The sequence below is a fragment of the Xenopus laevis genome, chromosome 8L (assembly GCF_017654675.1).
Source record: "Xenopus laevis strain J_2021 chromosome 8L, Xenopus_laevis_v10.1, whole genome shotgun sequence".
NCBI lineage: Eukaryota > Metazoa > Chordata > Amphibia > Anura > Pipidae > Xenopus > Xenopus laevis.
The window spans coordinates 29,321,432-29,343,182 of record NC_054385.1 but is presented as its reverse complement, the minus strand read 5'-3'; the positions used below and the strand labels follow the sequence as shown (position 1 = coordinate 29,343,182).

General features: G+C 39.5%; 1 protein-coding gene across 1 annotated transcript in view; it reads right to left on the bottom strand.

Moving 5' to 3' along the window:
• LOC108704537 (rho GTPase-activating protein 20) overlaps nucleotides 1-21,751 on the bottom strand; it is a 53,239-nt gene that overhangs the window by 5,752 nt on the left and 25,736 nt on the right. The window contains exons 3-14 of the mRNA XM_018241116.2: nucleotides 11,877-12,047; nucleotides 11,531-11,680; nucleotides 10,118-10,159; nucleotides 9,665-9,749; nucleotides 8,397-8,474; nucleotides 6,758-6,824; nucleotides 5,375-5,563; nucleotides 4,995-5,170; nucleotides 4,302-4,463; nucleotides 3,232-3,341; nucleotides 2,255-2,444; nucleotides 1,489-1,606 (exon numbers count right to left, since the gene is read on the bottom strand). Of these exons, the coding sequence (XP_018096605.1) occupies nucleotides 1,489-1,606; nucleotides 2,255-2,444; nucleotides 3,232-3,341; nucleotides 4,302-4,463; nucleotides 4,995-5,170; nucleotides 5,375-5,563; nucleotides 6,758-6,824; nucleotides 8,397-8,474; nucleotides 9,665-9,749; nucleotides 10,118-10,159; nucleotides 11,531-11,680; nucleotides 11,877-12,047 (1,538 nt within the window). The remainder of the gene's footprint in view (nucleotides 1-1,488; nucleotides 1,607-2,254; nucleotides 2,445-3,231; nucleotides 3,342-4,301; nucleotides 4,464-4,994; nucleotides 5,171-5,374; nucleotides 5,564-6,757; nucleotides 6,825-8,396; nucleotides 8,475-9,664; nucleotides 9,750-10,117; nucleotides 10,160-11,530; nucleotides 11,681-11,876; nucleotides 12,048-21,751) is intronic.

Here is a 21,751-nt window from a genome sequence, read left to right as displayed (position 1 = left end):
CCTGAATTAGCCACACAGCCGCACAGCATGATGGAACCTCCACCAAATTTGGTAGCAGGTGTTTTTCTTGGAATGCAGTGTTCTTCTTCCGCCATGCAAAGAGCTTTTTGTTATGACCAAATAACTAAATTTTTGACTCATCAGTCCAAAGCACTTTGTTCCAAAATGACTGTGGCTTGTCTAAATGAGCTTTTGCATACAACAAGCGACTCTGTTTGTGGCGTGAGTGCATAAAGGGCTTCTTTCTCATCACCCTGCCATACAGATGTTCTTTGTACAAATTGCGCTGAATTGTAGAACGATGTACAGATACACCATCTGCAGCAAGATGTTCTTGCAGGTCTTTGAAGGTGATCTTTGGGTTGTCTGTAATCATTCTCACAATCCTCTGCATATGCTGCTCCTGTATTTTTCTTGGCCTGCCAGACCTAGGTTTTACAGCAACTGTGCCTGTGGCCTTCCATTTCCTGATTACATTCCTTACAGTTGAAACTGACAGTTTAAACTTCTGAGATAGCTTTTTGTAGCCTTCCCCTAAACCATGATACTGAACAATCTTTGTTTTCAGATCTTTTGAGAGTTGCTTTGAGGATCCCATGCTGTAATTTTTCAGTGGAGAGTCAAACAGAAGCACAACTTGCAATTGGCCACCTTAAATACTTTTTCTCATGATTGGACACACCTGCCTATAAAGTTCAAGGCTTAAAGGGGTGGTTCACCTTTAAAGTAACTTTTAGCAGGTCATAAAATGGCCAATTATAAGCAACTTTTCAAGTGGGTTTCATTATTTATGTTTTATAGTTATTTGCCTTTTTCTTCTGACTCTTTGCAGCTTTTAAATGTGCATAGCTGACCCCTTCTAAAAAACAAACGCTCTGTAAGGCTACAGATGTATTGTTATTGCTACTTTTTATTACTCATCTTTCTATTCAGGCCTCTCCTATATTCCATTCTCTGATTCAAATCAGTGCATGGATCAGATGGCTGAAATTGTAAACTAGAGAGCTGTTGAATAAAAAGCAAAATAACTCAAAAACCTTAAATAATAAAACATGAAAAACAATTGCAAATTGTCTCAGAATATCACTCTCTACATCATACCTAAAATGATTGCAAAGGTGAACAACCCCTTTAATGAGCTAATCCAACCAAATTGGTGTTGCCAGTAATCAGTATTGAGCAGTTACATGCATTCAAATTAGCAAAATTACAAGGTTACCCAAATTTTTGCATAGCCAGTTTCTCACTTTTGATTTAATTTCATACAACTGAATACTGCTTCTCTAAAAATCTGTTCAGAAAACACACCAGTACTCCTGGGAAATGACGGACATACCACTTATCTTTTTTGTTTAAAGTGGAGTAAATTATTATGCAGGCTGAGAGGGGTTCCCAAACTTTGTCACATGACTGTATATACTATATACTAAATATATAAATTTGAAGTGAACTTTGCCAATGCAATTTGATTTTCCAGAAACAACATACCAGTCAAATCCTCAGTGCTTGCTGTCTGCTCCTCATCAGGTTTTCTAAACAAAGAGGCTGCATCATGTCCAAAGATAACTTCATAATTTTCAATCAGGAACTGAACCAGTATAGCCACCTAAAATGATCAAAAAACAAAATTGATACCTGGAGGATTTCTATTGTAAAACAGATACATCTTGTTGGTTTGATACTTGATAGGGCCCCTTTCGTTCCTTTGCCTATTTTTAGATATCGGCATCAGTTTTATAAACTTGTGTCTAGAAATGAAGGAAATCCTTAAAAAGGGAACAATGTGTACAGACATGCTAAAAATAAAAGTCTAATTTAGGTGGACACCAGCCAAAAATGATGACCAGATGATAATTCCCTGGTAATTTCATTGTTTCCAAAATTTAAGTAACGGCTTCTGAAAATGTGAATGTCTGGAATGTTAGCACATCCAGCAAACATGCAGAATAATTAAGTTCGATGTTAACAGGGATAGGCTCATGGAATAAGTTAATGTCACAGTAGTTGACATTAGAAGCCCAGTAGGATATAGTCTCAGAGGGAGCAGCATTAGCAAGTGTTGCCCAAGGAAGTCAGAGACTATACCAGCAGATAAACACAATACCATTTCTTGGTGAACCACAGCCCACAAACTAAAGAGAGCTTTCTGTGTCTTCAGTGAGAGACAGCTCTTTATAGGATGGTACAGCTGTCTAAATGCTAGCTTGTATACCTTCAATGCCACTCTATTGGTTGGTTGGCTTGCTTACGTTACCTTTTTGGCTGACCTGCTCTCTTCCTCAGGGTCATTGGCTATGGGGAGCCACAACATGTTGGGCGCAATGCAAAGAGCAAGATTAAAAGCGGTCATTTGATTTTCTTCAGAGTTCTTCTCAATGTGATGCAGAACAGCAAACAAATGCTGCAGCAGAATAAAATTGGCTTTGGGCAGCTGCTCCAATAACCTGCATAAAAATAGGTTGCATCAGTCATGCTTTCCGCGATGAAAAATCCTTCAGTAAAGAGAATGCTAATGGAACCTCACCTGGCAGAACAGTTTTAATTTACTAGTTTAGGGAATAATGTAACCCCTATTGTAAATGATAAGGATATTGTTTAAGGTATAAGGCTCCTAGGCCAACATTATCACCATCATTTAATACTTACTCTGTGCTTTACATTAATTTCAAAGAAACAGATCTTACATTCTAAAGGCAGGCAAACAAAACAAATTAATGTAAAACTGCCTTCTGAGCAATTTTAATAATAATAATTTAATAATGTTTCCTAGTATTCAATATACTAGCAGTTTTTGCACTGGTGATATAGTAAATTTGAAACTACAGCACCACCATTTCAGCTACAGTCGGCAGTTGAAAAAGGAAAAACTTGTGATGTTGCTCTGCATAGACAATGAAGTTAGTGAACAGAGAAGAGTCATCTTCAGTTCTAAGCACAACAACATCACAAGGCTTCTCTCTACCTTAATTTTCAGCCACATTAGAGAAACAGCAAAGCGGTGCTGTTATTTCAAATTCAATATATTAGCAGTGAAAAACTGCTAATATCTTGAGAACTAGTGACAATTATTTCTCTTTAGGCTGATCACAATTGATAAAGATATATTTTAAAGGTTATTAAGGTTTTTTTGGATAATGTGTAGGCAATTAAATCATTAAAATTAACAGTCCCCCGGTTGTTCTGTGACTATACAAAGTTGAAGTTCATTTAGTTTCTTAAAGCTGTACTGACCTTTTTATTGTGTCAATCTTAGATTTGTGCTGTTCAATATCCGTAGCCTCCATCCACAGCCCGTACATGTCTGAAGATAGAATACTGTCAGGTATATTGCGCAGAAAATCCTGAATCAAATATACATGTATAGTACAATGGTCAAGAACCACGGAAATGCAAATATCGTACAAACATGTATCCTATTGTATTCATTTATTTTACATTCATATAACAACTGTTAAAATATTTGATATAGACACACACATTATATATATATATATATATATATATATATATATATATATATATATATATATATATATATATATATATATATATGCACATCTGTGCTTGGAATTTCAGTAAAGGAACGAAGAAACAGCTGCAGTTCTACAAGCTCATAGCATTTATTTCTCAATGCAGTCTGTCAGTATATGGCTGAGTACATCTAGGACTTCACTCAACCAGCCCTCTGAATTTTCAGCACTAGGAAATATATGTAGGTATTTGACAGCGTATCCAATCAGGCACAGTACGTGTGAGATTTCACAAGCACAATGGAGAAAGCAGCAGTTGGCAATGTTGCAAAATGTACCTGGCAGCACTCAGCTAGAATTTGATAGCTGTGCCTTGGCACATAAACATATAATAAACAGTGCATGTTTTCGGGAGGGTACAGTTTGGCAGCTGTTTTAAAAAGCGTTGAGAAAAATCTACCCTATGCACCCTCAGGCCGAGTCCATGAAATTCCTGGTGACATTCGTAGAGGCCAGTGCGGGGGGTTTGTTTTTGTTCCACCGGCACGAGGCGGCTATAGATTACAATTTTTTTTCATATATCCTGAAAAACTATACAGTTACAGGAAACCCATGTGAATGCTCGTTTTATTTTGTTCAGGCCAAGAAAAATATTCATATATACAGCATTCATTACGATCATGATAAAAAATAAAGACATGGCTGTTTTCAAGTTTGTCCGTTGAAATCATCATTACGCAACACTGATAAGTATTTAGGATCCCAAAAGTCCTATAAAATAAAACTCAAAAAAGTGTGTGTATACAGTAGGTCTATTTCTGATGTACATACCGTGATTACAGCAGCTGCCACAAACACAGATTCTCCATCTATCTGCACCACGTCCCCAGAGATTAACTTTTCCTTTAGCTCCTTACAAGTCTTGGCATTGGCGGAGCGCCTGAAGATTCCCTTGGTATTTGGACCATCCTCATACAGCAAGAGGAGCATGTCCTGTGAAGATTGACAATACAAATCATTAATATTTTATGTATATAACTAAGAGGACTGTTGCAAGCTGAAGCTTGGGATCTCAGGTGCCATTTGGAGTTGCATTGAGTATCTACATTCCAAAACAGAATGCAGAGATCTCTGCTTCCCCTATGAATACAGAGCTGTATTTTTGAGGGTGGTTGGTGTAATGCACGTGGGCATGCTCCATACCTGTCCCATAACTTGTGTGCCATTCAGATGCTCATATTTGGGAGCACTAGCTCCACTGAAGCATTATATTCACTGCCTGCTCTATCGCCCAAGAATGATCTAGCATCCAGGGTCAAAGTATGACGCCAGAGCCTATGCCGCTGAATGTCTAATATACTTTACACGAGGGTTAGTTTGGACATCATCTTTGGGTGCCTTGTTGCCTTGGGTGTACTTTCTTATATTTATAAGCTATATATCGCCATATATGTGCATTGTGATAAAAACTTTACTGGCATCTTATGCTGGCACTGTTAAGTAAAACAGATCTACATGTCTTACCATAATTGGTTTGGGCAGGTTGCCATTGTGACAGACAGAAGACAGGGACAATCCAAAGAGTTTTCGGGGCGTGGAGGGTGACTGGGATGAAGGGCTACTTAAAGGGGTACTGCCGCTGCGTCGCAGAGCCCAGTCGATAAGGGATTTCTTTCTCCTGGAGTGTTTTTGGACAGGATCTGTAAATGAACACAGCAATTATATTTAATCTTGTTGTCTGTCACAATAATCTATTAAAAACATACTCTCAGCTGCACATTACTGGTAAGACGGCACACTTCATTGCATCTGTTCAATTGAGCTGGAAACTAATTCATAATTAGCAGTTACTTTATCCCGTTGAATTTGTCTACCAGTGTGTCTCTGTATGTAATATGTAGTACCTCTCGTCAGGTGCATGGGAACTTGGGTTTGCAGTTTTAAAATGAACTGGCACTGTCTCTCTTTGGGGAGATGGTCCATGATGACAGAATCAGAGCCCAAGTCTAAGAAAATGTTATTGTTGCTTCCTCTAGACTGCTGCAGGGAGTCTCGCAGACTGCTCATTGTGATACTGTATGGATACTCGTGGCCTAGTGGGGCAAAAGAACAGGTTACCAGATTTAGAATAATCACCATACAGCAGGGTACGAGAAGCTTAAGAACTAATATCATTATATAAAACACCGCTCACAGATCTTTTTCATAAAAACACATTTTAGACTATAATTTGGCTCCAACGCAAAACTCAATAGCAATCAATAAGACCATGTAAAAGAGAATTAAACAATTTTTTTTCCCAAAAGAAGACCCCTGCCCTCCATAACTGCTGCCTTGACTCCAAATAAAATATTCTGCTCCACTGTATCTAGGTCCAAATACAGTTAAACGGTGCGGGTTGCCGACCTTCATGTCTGGATACTTCACAACTGTTTAGAGATCCAATATTCTGGTTTAATAGGTGGAGCATGCACACTGAAGGAGGATCTGATCCTGGCTTTCGCTGTACAGGCTCCTAGATAGTGATCGCATTAGTGGAAGTGAAACGGGCAGATAAGGTGTTGCCAGCCCAGCTGTGCAACTTTGCCTTTCAGGAAAAGGTAAGGGGTCCCTTATGATGGGAAGGATTGGCAGTGGAGCTTCCTGGTTTAGAGACAGGGTTGGACTTGCCCACTGGGGTAGCAGGAAAACTCTGTATATCATTCCTGCTAGGTCTATGGCCCTCACATGCCCAACTGCTGGCCTTCTACCTGTCCTGTCAACTAGGGATGCACCGAATCCACTATTCTGGATTCGACCGAACCCGCTAATCCTTTGCGAAAGATTCGGCCGAATACTGAACCGAATCCTAATTTGCATATGCAAATTAGGGGTGGGAAGGAAAAAAATGTTACTTCCTTGTTTTGTGACAAAAAGTCACGCGATTCCCCTCCCTGCCCCTAATTTGCAGGTGCAAATTACGACTCGCTTCGGCCGGCCCGAATCCTGCTGGAGAAGCCCAAATCCTGGCCGAATCCTGAACCGAATCCTGGATTCGGTGCATTCCTACTATCAACCCCATGCTGCTGCATGTTGAGAGAGTTGTTGGCTGCAGTGTGTGGCAATGAGGGTGGCCCTTAATGTGAGGTTCTCCAGTGGGACTCAAGAACCCCAGCCTGACACTGCTTAAAGGTATGAGACAGTTCCTGACTTGGCTCATAAAAAAATGTATACTCAAAGGTTGTTAAAAAACAATATCTCTTATACATCTGGAGTCTAGGCTTTGCAACCATCCTATAGATACTCACCAATCAGAGGGTAAGGAGGATCTTCTTTTCCTGACATTACCCACATATGGTAGTCACCAGGTCTGCCCTAAAGCCAAAACACACAAGGAGAGGAAACAAAAGAAAATGAATGGAATACTATAAGAATAAAGCAAAACACACTCATAGTGATGCAATAACAACCAACTAGAAAGGAACATTGCACAACGGAATAGATTTCAATCATGGTGCCGCAGAGACTCTTCACTGAGAAAACAGTTGTGTGTAGTTGGTCTTTACCCACCTGCTGTAACAGGCATGAACGGGCATAAAATAAAATAAATAAAGCTTAGGCTGAGCCAATGTTTCTTATTGCAGGTCTTGGTAACAAGGCTCTCTCCAACAATATGGCCTGAAATAATTAAATCTGAACCCATCAGGAATATCAGTAAAATCAGAAGATTTTGAGGTTCAAATTCCAGATATCTGACAGATTTTAAAAACATCAAAGTAGCCCTGCCCACTGTAATTCACTCCACATGGAATCCAATGCTACCCAGCATGGAACATGTGGAACTCGGACACTTTAATGTGTATGTGGTCTCTATAGCCTTTTGCACCAAAACATCAGCCAAATGTACAATGCTCTGGAGAGCCTTCCCTTTCTTATTTATGTCAATTTAAAAGGTTTATGCACAAAATGCAACACAGCAAGAATTCCCAAGCTGAAGAGTAGGGATGGGTGAATTTTTTCGCCTTGTTTCGTCGCAGAAATGACGCCCATAGACTTGTATGGCATCGCGCATAAAAAAAAAAAATGCCCCGCTCGTCAAAATTTTGGTTCTTGAGTCCCACTGGAGAACCTCACATTGGGTGTTGGCGACTTTTCCACCAGCGGCGAATATTTGGTAAAAACTAAACGGTTCAAATTCGCCCAAGCCTGTGAGGAACATAACATGTCCCATAAAGGTTTGGTTCACCTTTAAACTAATGTAGCTAGTGATGTTTGCAATAGGTCTTTCTATTTTTTTTCTTTTTAAATTTCAGAAGCTATCTGGGTAGCAACTAGGCAATATCATGAATAAAAGACTTAAAGATGACTAGGAGAGTGGCTAAACAGAATGCAAAATGTATAAATGTATAATGCAAAATGTATAAATGATAAAAAGTGAAAAGAATAGAACTTTAGCCTCACATAGCAATATTTTTTTGGCTGCTAGGGTCAGTGACCCCAGCTCAAAAGCTGAAAAGCAGCAGAAGAAAAAGGCAAATAAAAAAATTATAAAAAAGTTGCTATGAATAGGATATAACATACTAAAAAGTTGACTTATAACAACCTTATTCTTTTTATTTATTTGCTATTTGTAGCTAAGTCCAATGCCTGCCAGGGATTGCATCCTATTGTCATGAATGAAATGTGCAGAGAGACACCCAAACTATGATAAAATTAGTGAATCAGCAGATTGCATTTACTGGTCTCCTGTTTAAAAGCAAACATCTTATTGGTTGCTATGAGTTACTGCTCCTGAGCAAACGTTGTGCTTTTTATTGCATATGGGGGAAAGAATGCTATAAACACGAGACAAACAGCCGTTTCATGTAAGCATATTTCATAAAAGTAAGTTGCATTTTATCTCTAGTTGTCCAATAAGAGAAATATTCCCTTTGTCTTTACACTTACCGGAATTCCAAGTAGCTGAGAAGCCATTTTAATCACTGTATCTGCCGTATCCACATTGGACACATGAACAACGCAGTTCTAAAATAAACAGACAATGTGACAAATAGGCAAACAGGAAGCACCCAACACATGGACTAGGAGTTTCGCGAATTTTTCGCCGATTTGCGAATTTCGCCCCATATATTTGACTAAAATGGTCAAAATTGATAAAGGAAATTTATTCCGTGCCCCCTAGTTTTATGGTTTACTTGAACTTGCCTTTTTAGTACATACTGTAAGGGAAGGTGACACGATCATCTAAAGATATATTTTTCTAGCAATCCCATAAATCTGGAAATGCAGAAATATGGAATTTATGACTTTCAGTTACCACTCTTTTAAATACCTAAGGGAATATTCAGCATACAGTATGGCAGCACCCGGTAATATCCTTAATTGTAATTTACACAACATTCTGGATAATACATGCATGATAAAGAAAATATGTGATTTAGAATGTACAATTCCAATGCAGATATGAGCTGTTGTCATGGTCCTTTGAGAAGGGGCCACACATGCTGAATAGAGTGCCCTCATTAAATACTAGTAGCACTCAATATTGGGCAATATAACTTTGTACTGGCACAACTACTGTCCATTGGTGAGCCCTGAGCACAGGTTGGTTCATTTGATCCTGGGACAGCAGTTTGCTCAGCCTCAACAAAGGAACAAACAGCAACAAAGCATGTTTGTTGTCATTAAAGCTGGGCACCTTCATCTCACGGAGAGGAAGAGATTATAAATATATACTTATAGCAGGAATGTAAAGGAGGAAGATACAATGAAAATTCAGCACAGTCAAAGCCAACAGGAAATAATTTGACTGGGTTGCCAAGTGGTTATTACATTTACTTGCTCCTGAAATGTTTATATTGGTAGGATACTACAAAGCTGTGCACTTGACCTTTAGGAAATCTGCGTGCTATTATATAGGAAAAAAAAAGGACTGCTTAAAAGTTACTGGACCTCACTACAAAATATTTTTAGGGTAATCCTCCTTCAGATCTTATGAAATTTATGTGTGTGTGTGTGTAAATCAGATTACTGTGGACATCAGTCAAGAACCCTACAGACTCCTTTGTGGAAGCACTTGGGTCTGCTGCCTGGAGGCATCAGCAAAACAAGCAAATAAACGTGGGTCTAAGGAGGAGAAACGAGAATGTACACTGACAATCTGAGCACAGGGGGGGGACTAATGGGAACTAATAAGAACTGTATGTGGTACTTACAGAGCTGAATTCCTCCACATCCAGGTAGAGCACCCTGATGGGAACTTTGGTCGGGTACTCATCTTTCTTTGCTTCGTTAATATGCCTGAAAATAAAAAACACACACACACATATATATATATATATATATATATATATATATATATATATATATATATATATATATATATATATATATATATATATATATACACACACATACAAACATAAGGCAATAAGAAATTTAAAAAAAATTGAAAAATTATTTTTCTCTAGGGATCTGAAGTGCACCTTGATTTGTAGAGCCTGGGGGTTATTTACATTGGAGGATATCAGGATACATGTGGTGAAATTTCCAAAGCCGAAATTAAGGAAGACAACCTGGACACATCTCTAGTGCCCAGCTTTGTTTAATGCATGAATAGCCCCTTCTGGAAATGACAGGGTTAATGCTCTGTAGAAATAATCACTTACCAGCCCAGTGTTGAGAGCCACTTCTCCTTGATCTCTGAGGAACTATGGCACAAAAACAAAGCAGAGAAGAGTGAGCCCCACTGCTAATGAATACACTTCTAGTCACATATTATACTTCCCCTCATCCTCAACATAAGCAATCAGCCCTTCCTGATTCTATTTTAATGCCGAGGTTGCAGCCAGTCTGGATTTCCTGCTACTGATGTCAAGATCTTGCATCGAGCCAAGTTTTCCTTTTGTTTTTATCTTCTTTAACCCGAACATGAGGTTTTTATTCATTGAATCCCGTGGGTGCATGTACGGGGGAGAATCAGGCAACAGCAAGCACGGTTCTGGCTCCCATAGCCATCATTGAGTTGCGCCATTTATTAGATATCGTGTTACGAGACCCAAGGTGAAAGAGCTGTTTTATTGAACTAAATAAGAACATAAGCTAAAGTAGGGCTTTCCTAGCCTTAAGCAAAATAGATATATGGTTTTATAACCATAACTCTAAATCCATCTCATGTATAGCACTCACGGCTTTTCCTTCAAGGTTAATCAATGTGATTGTTGTAGAAGATTAACATAGTGAACAACTAGGCCAAATACAATAGTTGCCTAATCATTTATCCAAAAATGAAGCCTGGTCAAGTTCTAAACATGGCCTGAAGAAGTCTACAGAGAAAATACGCCCCATCGTTTCTCCATGTACAGGAATAAGTTCTCTTAGTGAGGAAGCGCCTAAACTCAGGAATACCAATTTCCTTTTTCTCTCTAATAATAAAGCAGTACCTTGTACTTGATGGCAACTAAGATGCATAAATCCATATTGGAATAGTGATTGTAAGACCCCTTATCCTGAAAGCCCCAAATAAAACAATAATGTTGGGTTGATTTAACGTTAAAATGGTTTTTGGTAGACTTTAGGTATGGTGATCCGAATTACGGGCAAAAAAACCTTGTCTGGAAAACCCCAGGTCCCAGAAATTCTGGATAATTCCATAATTCCTATTCTGGATAATAGGTTCCATACTGCACAATGAAATTTATAGTTGCAGTCCTGTGCCACACAGTAACAATCTGTAATAAAGCATTTGATGTGTATAAACTGCTGTCCCTACAGTACTGAGGAAGCCCTATATGCCACCCATATTACATACTGGCTCTGCTTCACACTTCAGCATCATCAAGGGGGTGATAACATCACTTTAGGACCAGCATCTGTTTTATTATTAGAGAGAAAAAGGAAATTGGTCAAATCATAAGAGTAGGATTCTCTGGAAAAGGGTATTCCTGAGTTTGGAAGCTTCCTCGCTAAGAGAGAAATGATGGGGCTTACATTCTCTGTAAACTTCTTCAGGCCCGGTTAGAACACCGATCTTCTCCTACCCAGCAGAAGTTCATTACACTCACACAAAGATATGCAGTTACCTGAAGGTCACAATGTAGTTTGTTGTGGGCCACCCAATAACAAAGGAGTTGTCAGAGTTAATTTTTTTTTCAGAGACTTCACAGAGGGAAGAAGATGTCCACATGTCAGTCAAACGGATTTGCTTCTTCAGCTTCAGGGCGGATGAAGACCTGGATGAGGAAACCCAATGAGAAATATAAACATTTTAATTCTTAAGAGGTTCTACAATTATAGGGCCAAAGACTACATTAATTTGCGTATTTAATGAATGAGACATGCCAGACCTCATTTACCCATATTGTTGAGGGTTACCTACATTGTTATCTATAATAAAGGGTTACCCATATTGTTGAAGTTGTTTCTTACTTTGATTTTGCAATAATGAGGGTGTCGTTGAAGAGGTAGAGATGCCTTTCTTGGGTCTGCCATCCGCTGGTTAACTGCACCCGTTCTTTCATGATGATCATAGAGTTTGGACTGCAGAAAGCCCCAAGGAGAAGTCCATTGCCAGAATGACCAGGAAACAGTGGAACCTCTCTGTTTAAACAGAACAACAGGAGGAGAAGGTTACCAACAGCATTACTCAGAGTGCATATGAAATATTTCAATCTGGCATATTGCTATAATAAATGGGGAAAACTGTTTGATGACATTATTCTTCAAGCTATATTAAATTAAGTGCACATGTTTTGAAGCAACCTTGTAGCTTTTGAAATCAATCTCTACAAAGCTCCGGGCCCTGTCTTTCGCCAGCTGACATCCAACATTCCAAGTGTGGTAGGGAGCAAAGACTAAGACTGCTCAAGGGCAAGTGAGGCTATAATTGAATTTTACAAGAATATAATCCGTTTATTAACTTACTTCAGTGAATATTAATAATCACATCTTTGCTCTGAGCAAGCACAACAAGACTTCCGTACGACCAGCTGGGTTTCTCTGTAATATCTGGTGTGATTGAGCTTTTCCTTGCAATTTTGAATACACAAATTATTATAATATGGCTGCTGAACCTCTTAGCTGGTACAATAAGTTCAGTATCTAATGTACAGCATTTCTAGCCACATTCTTTTTTTAGTTCTCTTTTAAGTATCTAATCTATGTACCAATTGCATGTTTTTTTTAGTTCATCTTAAAGCCATTTTCATTTTAATTACATTGTCCCCTTAATTATATAGTAACAGCATTGGACTGGAGGGCCCGGGATCCACTGGGCCTGCTGCCTTAGGGGCCCCCACACCAACCTCTGGGCCCTCCAGCCGCAAAGCCCCCTCTACCCGACCCCCTAGCTGCAACCCCCCCTCTGTCCCCGCCCCCCATGCCAGGATTTCCTTCTAAGACAAAGGAGTCATTAAGGGGCAGATTTATCAAGGGTCAAAATGAAAATTTTAATTTGAAATTCACATTTTTGAGTTTTTTTCTATGCTCAAAACTGTCAAATTCGACTAGGGAGTTATTCAAGAATTATAATTGATTTTTGAGATATATCATACTCTGGCCCTATAAGAACTCAAATTTGACTATTCGCCACCTAAAACCTGTCGAATTGCTGTTTACGTCAATGGGAGAGGTCCAGGGATCAATTTTGAGTTGTTTGCAGCCTTTTAAGTTTTTTCAGATAAAAAACCTGAATTGAGTTTTTAAAATTCTAATCAAATTTTTGGGTCGAGTTGAAAAAATTTGATTTCTTTAATAATTTTCGATTGGTCGAATCTAGAATTTATGGGAGCTTAGGGGAGTTTTTTTTAAAACTCAAGTGAATCTGAAATTCGACCTTTGATAAATGTGCCTCTAAATGTGAACCATTGTTTGGCAATAAATCTGTACCTAATGGGCAAGATGGGATGATTTGATCCTGCTGCTGGTGAATACAAGGGCAGCAGAACATGTTACTCCAATGAACTACCTCTAAGTAGCAATGCAATGAAATAGCTCTACAAAGAATGGCTATAAAGTATTTGTGGAATGAATGCCCGAATGCATGTGTTTGTCATCTGTGAAGTCATATAAGGATTTCTTTCTATTCCTGTCACATACACATTTCTTATTTCTGTAGTAACATTTGTTTCATAAAACCACATGGCAGGAAATGTGCAGACCTAAAAATATGCTCCATTAGAGCGTATGGCAAGAGACATGTGCAGGCCTAGAAATATGCCTCTTCCAACCATAGGAAAAACACGCATGCAGGTCTCGTAAATGTGCTAGACACATGCAGGCATAATGATGCATTTCATTAAACTATAAGCAAGACAGGCTTAGTCATGTGCCCCATAGAACTACAGTCACATACAGTCCTAATAATTTGTGTTAAACCATAATTAAACTATATTCAAGACACAATGGGGTTATGTAATAAAAGGCATTAAGTTTGCCTGGGGCAGTAACCGTAGCAACCAATCAGCAGGTAGAATTTACTGGTCATCTGTTTAAATGCAAACATCTTATTGGTTGCTATGGCTTACTGTTCCTGGGCAAACGTAGTGCCTTTTTAAGCACATATAGGGAATATAATAATAATTATAATAATGAGTTTTAAACCATAGGCAAGATACATGCGCAGGCCGATAGATAAAACACAAGAACAACAAATGCACAGGTAGGCCTACTAGGGTAATGTGCTCAGTTAAATCATAGGCAAAAGACATATTCAAGCCTAGTAATGTGTCACATTAAACCATAGGCAAGATACATGTGCAGGCCTAGCAATTTACTTCACTAAAAGTAAACCCATGTTCAGAACTCAGAGCAGGTACTGTGTCATGCAACATACCAAGTTGACATGTTTGATATAAATCAAGATCGTTCAGAAATGGGACCTGTTATCCAGAATGCTTGGGACCTGGGGATCTTTCTGTAATTTGGATCTCCATACCCTTATTCTACTATAAAAATCATTTAAACATTAGATAAACCCAACAGTCTGGTTTTGCTTCCAATAAGGATTAATTCTAGCTTTGTTTTTGATCAAGTGCAAGGTACTGTCTTCTTATTAGGGGAAAAGAGGAAATATTTTTTAAACATTTGAATTATTTGATTAAAATAGAGTCAACTGGAGACAGCATTCCCGTAATTCAGAACTTTTTGGATAACAGGTTTCTGGATAACAGATCCTATACCTGTAATGCAACATAAGAAGAATTGGCAAAGAGAATTGGCATGGTTATTGAAATTAGCAACGTTTGATCCTAATGGGATTTATTAATTTGCATATTGTAGATACTTTCTGTAAGGCCTGTGGCACAGGAGCAATGTATAAGGTGATTAGTTCATGCCTGCGGGCAGTCACTTGAAGGGGAAACCTATACTACATATGATTTCAAATATAAAGTATTGGCTTGTCTATATTTTGTTGGAATTTTTTTTATGCTGTTCCTCCTTATATCTTTGTGATCTCAAATACAGTTTACCATGTATTAAGCAAACATCTTCTTTGTGCAACAAACTTTGCCCATGTCAATCAAACCAAAGGGTCAACTCTACGCTCACCTTCCCATAAGCTGTTCCTTTACGCCTTGTCGGGTGCTCAGTCCGCAGAGTCCCCAATGCTCAAACACAAAGCCAAAAAGAAGGACGGCACTCCGATCAAGCAAAGAGCAGGTTTTTTTGCAGTCCCCTGTAGGGATCTTATGCCTGTAGGAGATTGCAATAAACCTGCTCTTTGCTTGATCCGAGCGCCGTCCTGCTTTTGGCTTTCAAACTTTGCCCATGCACCTTTAAGTTAGGATCTAAGACTAATTCAGAGCTTATGATTACAACACTAAAACAGTTAAGGCTATATATGTGACATAATAAATAATTTTACTTATATTTATTGTCTGGTGGAAGATTGCCTTCATTTGAGTGCCTGCTCTACAAATTCTTGGTTTTCATCCACTTCCCTTGCTATAGGCTCAGTGCAATGCACCTGGGCCTCTTCCATTACCTGGTGAGGTACTATTTGATGTTGGACTACCATATTTTATATATTTGAGGATCTAAGATTAACACTTTAGCATTTGAGAAAGGGTGGACAAGCCCCTCACCCCCAAAAGCACAGCAAGGGTCAGTGTGACGCCATCATTTTAGAATGTGTCTGAATTTGGAATCTTCCAGAAAAGATTTGGCAGCTAACCAAACAAAAGTAATTTAACTGAAATATACTTCAACTCCTGTTAGTCATAAATATTTGACTGCAGACATTTTATAGGCTATAAACAAAAGAAAATCAGTGACGGGATGCAGCCTCATTTAAAATTGATAAAATCGTATAAATCCCAAAATCCTAGATTTGGAATTTTAGTAGAGCTATTAGACAACTACAGAGGAAGCAGACCCTGTGGCTGCAGGGGGCCCAGGAGATATAGGGGGGCCCCATGAGGCCCAAATAATGAGCAATTTAACATATATTGTTAAAGCAGGACAATCTCTGGATAAGTTGGGGCCCTACAATTAATTTGCTGTGGGGCCCAGTAACATCTAGTTACTAGTGATGGGCGAATTTGCGGTGAATTCCCGCGTTTCACCGCCGGCGAATACATTTGTGAAACTGCCGCGAAAATTCGCCGGTGAAAATTTGCTGGCGGCCAAAAAAAAAACAGACGCCGGCGCCGTTTGGCAAATTTTTCGCCCATCACTACTAGTTACTCAACTGCGTGAAGAAGGTTCCCATCTTCTCTTGTCTTTCTGCCTATGTGCCTAAGACATGACCCCCTTGGCTTTGCTTAGACAGGTAGTAAATTAAATTGATATACAAATAGACTGAAAGCGAGGAAAGTTGTTATGATTTAACTCTTACTTATAACAGTCTGCCTTCAGCTGAACAATTCTAGGGACTTTCCAAGAAATAAGTGGATCAGAGGTAAGGTTTGGGTGGATTGGGGTTGGAATGATTGGGGTTGATAGACAGGTGGGTTTATGGGGCTCTATAGTTCCCCAGCTTTCTAACCCACAGCTGATAGGGGGTAGCTTATTCTGCAGAAGTATTTAAATAATACTGTGTTTACAAGACGACATGCTTAGAACCAACCTCGTGGGACACAGCGGCCCAACTGAAAAATCCCTGTATTTTTTTTTTAGATGTTTGCAAAAATAAAATTGTTTTCATGAGAAGAAAAATCCCATCATGAAATCTATTTTAAGCTCCGCAAGAGAGAGGAGTCCTGCAGTCTCCTAAGAAAGATCTGCGACAGCCTCAACCTTATTTCCATTACAGAAATAAACCATTCCAGAAAACGTGCAGTTTGAAAATCTGGAATTTAAGTGGCACTGCCAGAACAAAAGGTCTGCTATTTCAAAGAATGATACAGGAAAGAGAGCGCTTTGATTTCCATAGCCGCTGTCCTGGTACAAGGAACAGACTACAGACATGAACAAACAGACCTTTACTACCAGGTACAAGCTTGGCAAACTTACACGGACGTGTTCTAAAACCAGAGTTGGCACAAACAAAAAATAGATTATGAGGGAGAAACCACCCAGAGCCGAAGCATTGCTCCCGGAAAGTAACAGGATGTAAGGGTATTGTATCTAAAAGAGCGGGATTTCAAACAGGAAAACAAATAACTCCAGCAATTTCATCTCCCATCCAACTATGCGGATCTTGTGCTGTACTTAGTAGGTCTGGCAGTCCATGGATGTTCACAGATACAGATGGTTATTTAAAGCTGGTCAATGAACCCAGCAATTCAATGTATTTGACATATTGGGCTCAGCTGGAGAGCTGGCGTATTCCTATAAATAATCGGATAATTATTTTCAAGCCCACCACCAATATGAATGCCATTCTTGCTCTTTCTTTACTCTTCTTTAACAGCACATTGGCAAAAGAGGTTTTGATAAATGTGAAAATTTATATATATATATATATATATATATATATATATATATATATATATATATATATATATATATATATATATATATATATATTTTTTTTTTTAAAGGGGCTGTTCATCTTTTAGTGTGATGTAGAGAGTGATATTCTGAGACAATTTGCAACTGGATTTCATTTTAAGAATTTGTGGTTTTTGAGTTATTTGGCTTTATATTCAGCAGCTGCCCAGTTTATAATTTCAGCAATCTGGTTGCTAGGGTCTAAATTACCCTACCAACCATTCATTGATATGAATAAGAGACAGGAATATGAAAAGGAGAGGCCTGAATAGAAAAATACAATGTAATGTTTGCAAAAAATAAAAAAATTTTCATGAGAAGAAAAATCCCATCATGAAATCTATTAGAGAGGAGCCCTGCAGTCTCCGTTCATTGATATGAATAAGAGACAGGAATATGAATAGGAGAGGCCTGAATAGAAAGATGAGTAATACAAAGTAGCAATAACAATAAGGGAGTTATTTATCAAAGGTCGAGATTGCGATGTTGTTTTTAATACCTTGAATAAACTCACAACTTTAATGTTTGCTTATGTATGAAAAAACTTGAATGGAAAATATTCGTATCAGTGCAATCAGGGGGAAAAACAAAAAGATCGAGTAAACAAAACACGAATCGCTCTAATTTATCACGTTTTCAAGCAAAAACCACTGAAAAAAAACTCAAATAACATGAAGGCTACAAACATTTCAAATGGTTCACTGCCATTGACTTCAACATGATATAGACAGGTTTTAGCTGGAGAATTTTTGGATTCAAGCTGTTTCCATCTTCAGGGCATGATAAATCTCGAAAGATTTGAGAGGTTTTTTTTTTAACACAAAAAAATTGAGATCTTACTGAAACTACCCTTGAATTTTACGGGAAGAAAATACAACTCCACCTTTGATAAATAACCCTCTAAACGTGTCACCTTACAGAGCATTTGTTTTTTAGATGGGGTCAGTGACCCCCATTTGAAAGCTGGAAAGAGTCAGAAGTAGCAGGCAAATAATTAAAAAACTATAAAAAAGAAAAAATGAAGATCATTATAAAAGTTTTTTTAGAATTAGCCATTCTATAACATACTAAAAGTTAACTTAAATGTGAACCACCCCTTTAAAGCGTATTGCGAGTCGGTTCCTCGGCTCAAAAAGTGACGCAGCACAGAGCATGTGCAAGTCGGAAAGAAGATGGGGAGCTACAAGGGGCATTTTGGGGGCACAGATCTTTACTGCTAAAGGGTTCTCGTTGCCTTGGGCTGGTATACAAACACAAAATATAATGTACAACATTTGTACCCTTCGGTTACGTTTAGAAAAATGTTTATTGATCCCTCCTATGAGGAGTTTTACTTTTGTTTGATACAATATGGAGAAAAAACCATTATTAGACCCAGATATGTAAGGACAACCTGTAGCTGGGAAAGATACAACATTGTTATGCCCTAATGCTTAGAAACCACTTTCAGACAAACCTACAAATAAAACGCATTCTGCGGCCTTTCACTAGCATGGCAGCTGCTACATCGTAAGATGGGAATTTTCTAAGAACACAATACTGGCACATGCATCACTGTACATCTGTTTTTAAACTCAAACCTCATTTATCAGGCTCTAGCTCATTTATTATATGAGTCTGTGCTCTGCGGTTCATGTTACACGGGCTGGACAAAGTGTCAGAATGGGAGACCATATCAAGGAAGGGTTTGTCAAAACAATATTTAGAGTGACTGTACTGTATGTACCAAATGCAGTTTCAGAGGACAAAGAGGTATGTAGAGGAAACATTGATTCAGTATATAGCGGAGTTGTGCTTAATAGTGGCATGGAAGCTCAGTAGTTAATTGCTGCCTTCAGCCCTGGGGGACCTATGTTTGATTCTGACCTGGGCACTCTATGCAAGGAGTTCATTACAATGACTCTATTGCATTTATGTTATTGGGAAAGTATGAGTCGAGTAGAGTGTAAGCTCTAGTTGGGTACAAACTGATGTCAATAATCTCAAGAGAGAGCTGTGTAGAATGCACTACATAAATGATAATAGACTTAATGGGATGCCTTTCAATAGAAAGTTGTTTTTCCTGACCTATCTTCATCTCCCATTACCTCCAATAGTTCTTGACTGACTAGGTTCTGATAATTTGCACTTAAAGGAGAACAAAACCCTAAAAATGAATGTGGCTGAAAAATGCCATATTTTATATAATGACCTTATTGCACCGGCCTAAACAGGGGCGATCCTGGCCCCTCCGCCGCCCGAGGCAGCACCAGTTACTGCCCCCCCTCCCCTTACCTTTTTGTGCCTGAGGGGGTCCAGGGGGGTCCACGAGGGCGGCAGAGAGAGCCAGTGAACTAGCGCAGAAAGCCTAACTGCGCTCTTTGCGATAGAAAAGCCGAATTTCCAGTTTGAAAGCCGGAAATGCGGCTCTTAAAGTACCAGGAGCGGCATTTTTGCTGCCCCTGGTACCTAGTGGGGCGCTGCCGCCTGAGGCGACAGTATCGCCTCATTGGCGAAGCACCCCTGAGCCTAAAGTTTCAGCTTCTCAATAGCAGCAATGATCCAAGACTTCAAACTTGTCACAGGCTGGGGTGCTGCACCAATGAGGCAAGTTGAGAAACTCTCCAAACCGCTAGGTACCAGGGGCGGCAAAAATGTCGCTCCTGGTACTTTAAGAGGCGAATTTCCGGTTTTCAATCAAGAGAGCGCAATTATTCTCTCTGCGCTAGCGTCCTGGCCCTCTCCGCCACCCTTGTAGACCCCCCCCCGAACCCCCTCTGGAGCAAAAAGGTGAGCGCACGGGGGAGGGGGGCATTAGCAACATCAAGCTGCTTCAGGCGGCAGAAGGGCCAGGATCGGCCCTGGTGACAGGCTCAGTGGGCTATGAGCAGCTGTTGAGAAGCTAAGCTTAGGGGTCATTGCAAATTATTAAGCAAAAATTAGGTTGGCCTGTAATATAAGCTGAGGCTACAGGGCTGATTATTTCATTTTTATGCTAGCTGCACTGTCTTCTGTGCTGTCATGTAATCATTATTTGTATTTGAATTGATTACTAATCAGCCTTATTTTGTGACATTTGTATTCAGTCCCTGAGCTCAGTAACTGACAGCAGCACAGATTATGTGCAGCGAATCAGCAGAAAAGAAGATGGGGAGCTACTAGGGCATCTTTGGAGACACAAATCTTCCCTGCTAAATGGCTGTGGTTGCTTTGGGCTGGTACAGAAGCCTTAAACATAATGTACAACATTTGTAGCCTACTGCTTTAGTTTAGCTTTAGTCCAGGCTGAGCAAAGGCAGTCTTCACCTTTCCCTACAGTCTCTCCCATAGCATACTATCACTTTCTAGAGGCCATTATCCCCCTGCTGCCTCCCCACTCACGGGGTAAATTTAGAGACAGACTGAGATTTCTATGATTCTTCTCCAGGAGAAGGATTTGCTCAAAAATATTAAGAGGACACACAACCGAAAGACGTTTAATCAACTTAATATTATTGAGTTTTTAACTTATTATGGGACTTAACTGACATACCAGAACCTAATTTTGTGCACAGAATGATAGGGAAATTGTCCTTCTAACCAATTGTTTAAAAAATGTTTAAACAGAGACAAACACTCAGTGGATTTATTTATAAGAGAGCAGACAGATAAACACAGCAAAAGCATTTGGCTGCCTCCACGTTAACGTTTAGAATGAGAAAATGATTTTCTGGCTTGGGGCTGAACCATGTTTCATTTCAATTCAGCATGGCTCTTAGCACTACGGAAAAAGGACACTTTATATATTGGGTATATCAGACACTGGTAGGTTACCAGGCTGTAACAGTTATGGTTCCTAAAAAGCCAATGCGCTCAATCAGTACTGGTTCATTGTGACTCACATGGGAACAGCCAATCATATATGTGGATATCTGTTGAGTTAGAACAAACAAAGTGAAGTTTATTTACACCATCGCTTTCCACTACTACCCGCCCCACTAGTCCCACTCTGTTGCCTCTTAAGCCTCTCTTTCTCTGTCCCTGTCTCTGGTGTGTTTCTCTTCTCTCCAACCCAGCCTCTGTCTCTTTGGTCCTGTTTCTAGTCAGCCTTTACTTGGGGTCCCTTCTCCGGCTGGATACTTACAGGGCTGGATTTACATAGCGGGCACCCCTAAGCCCGATGCCGTTCGTCACCCCTGTCACCACCCTTTTATTCTTTCAAATTTTCATCATTGGGACCAGAGCAATGGGGATTGGCACACAGGAAATGTAAAAAACGATCGTATCTCCTGCGCATCCCCAGTGTTTCTGAACCAATGTGGGTGTGGTTGGGCAGCTTGCCGCCCCCTGAAATCCTGTCGCTCAAGGCCCAGGCCTTGGTAGGCTCTCTCAAAATCTGGGCCTGGATACTT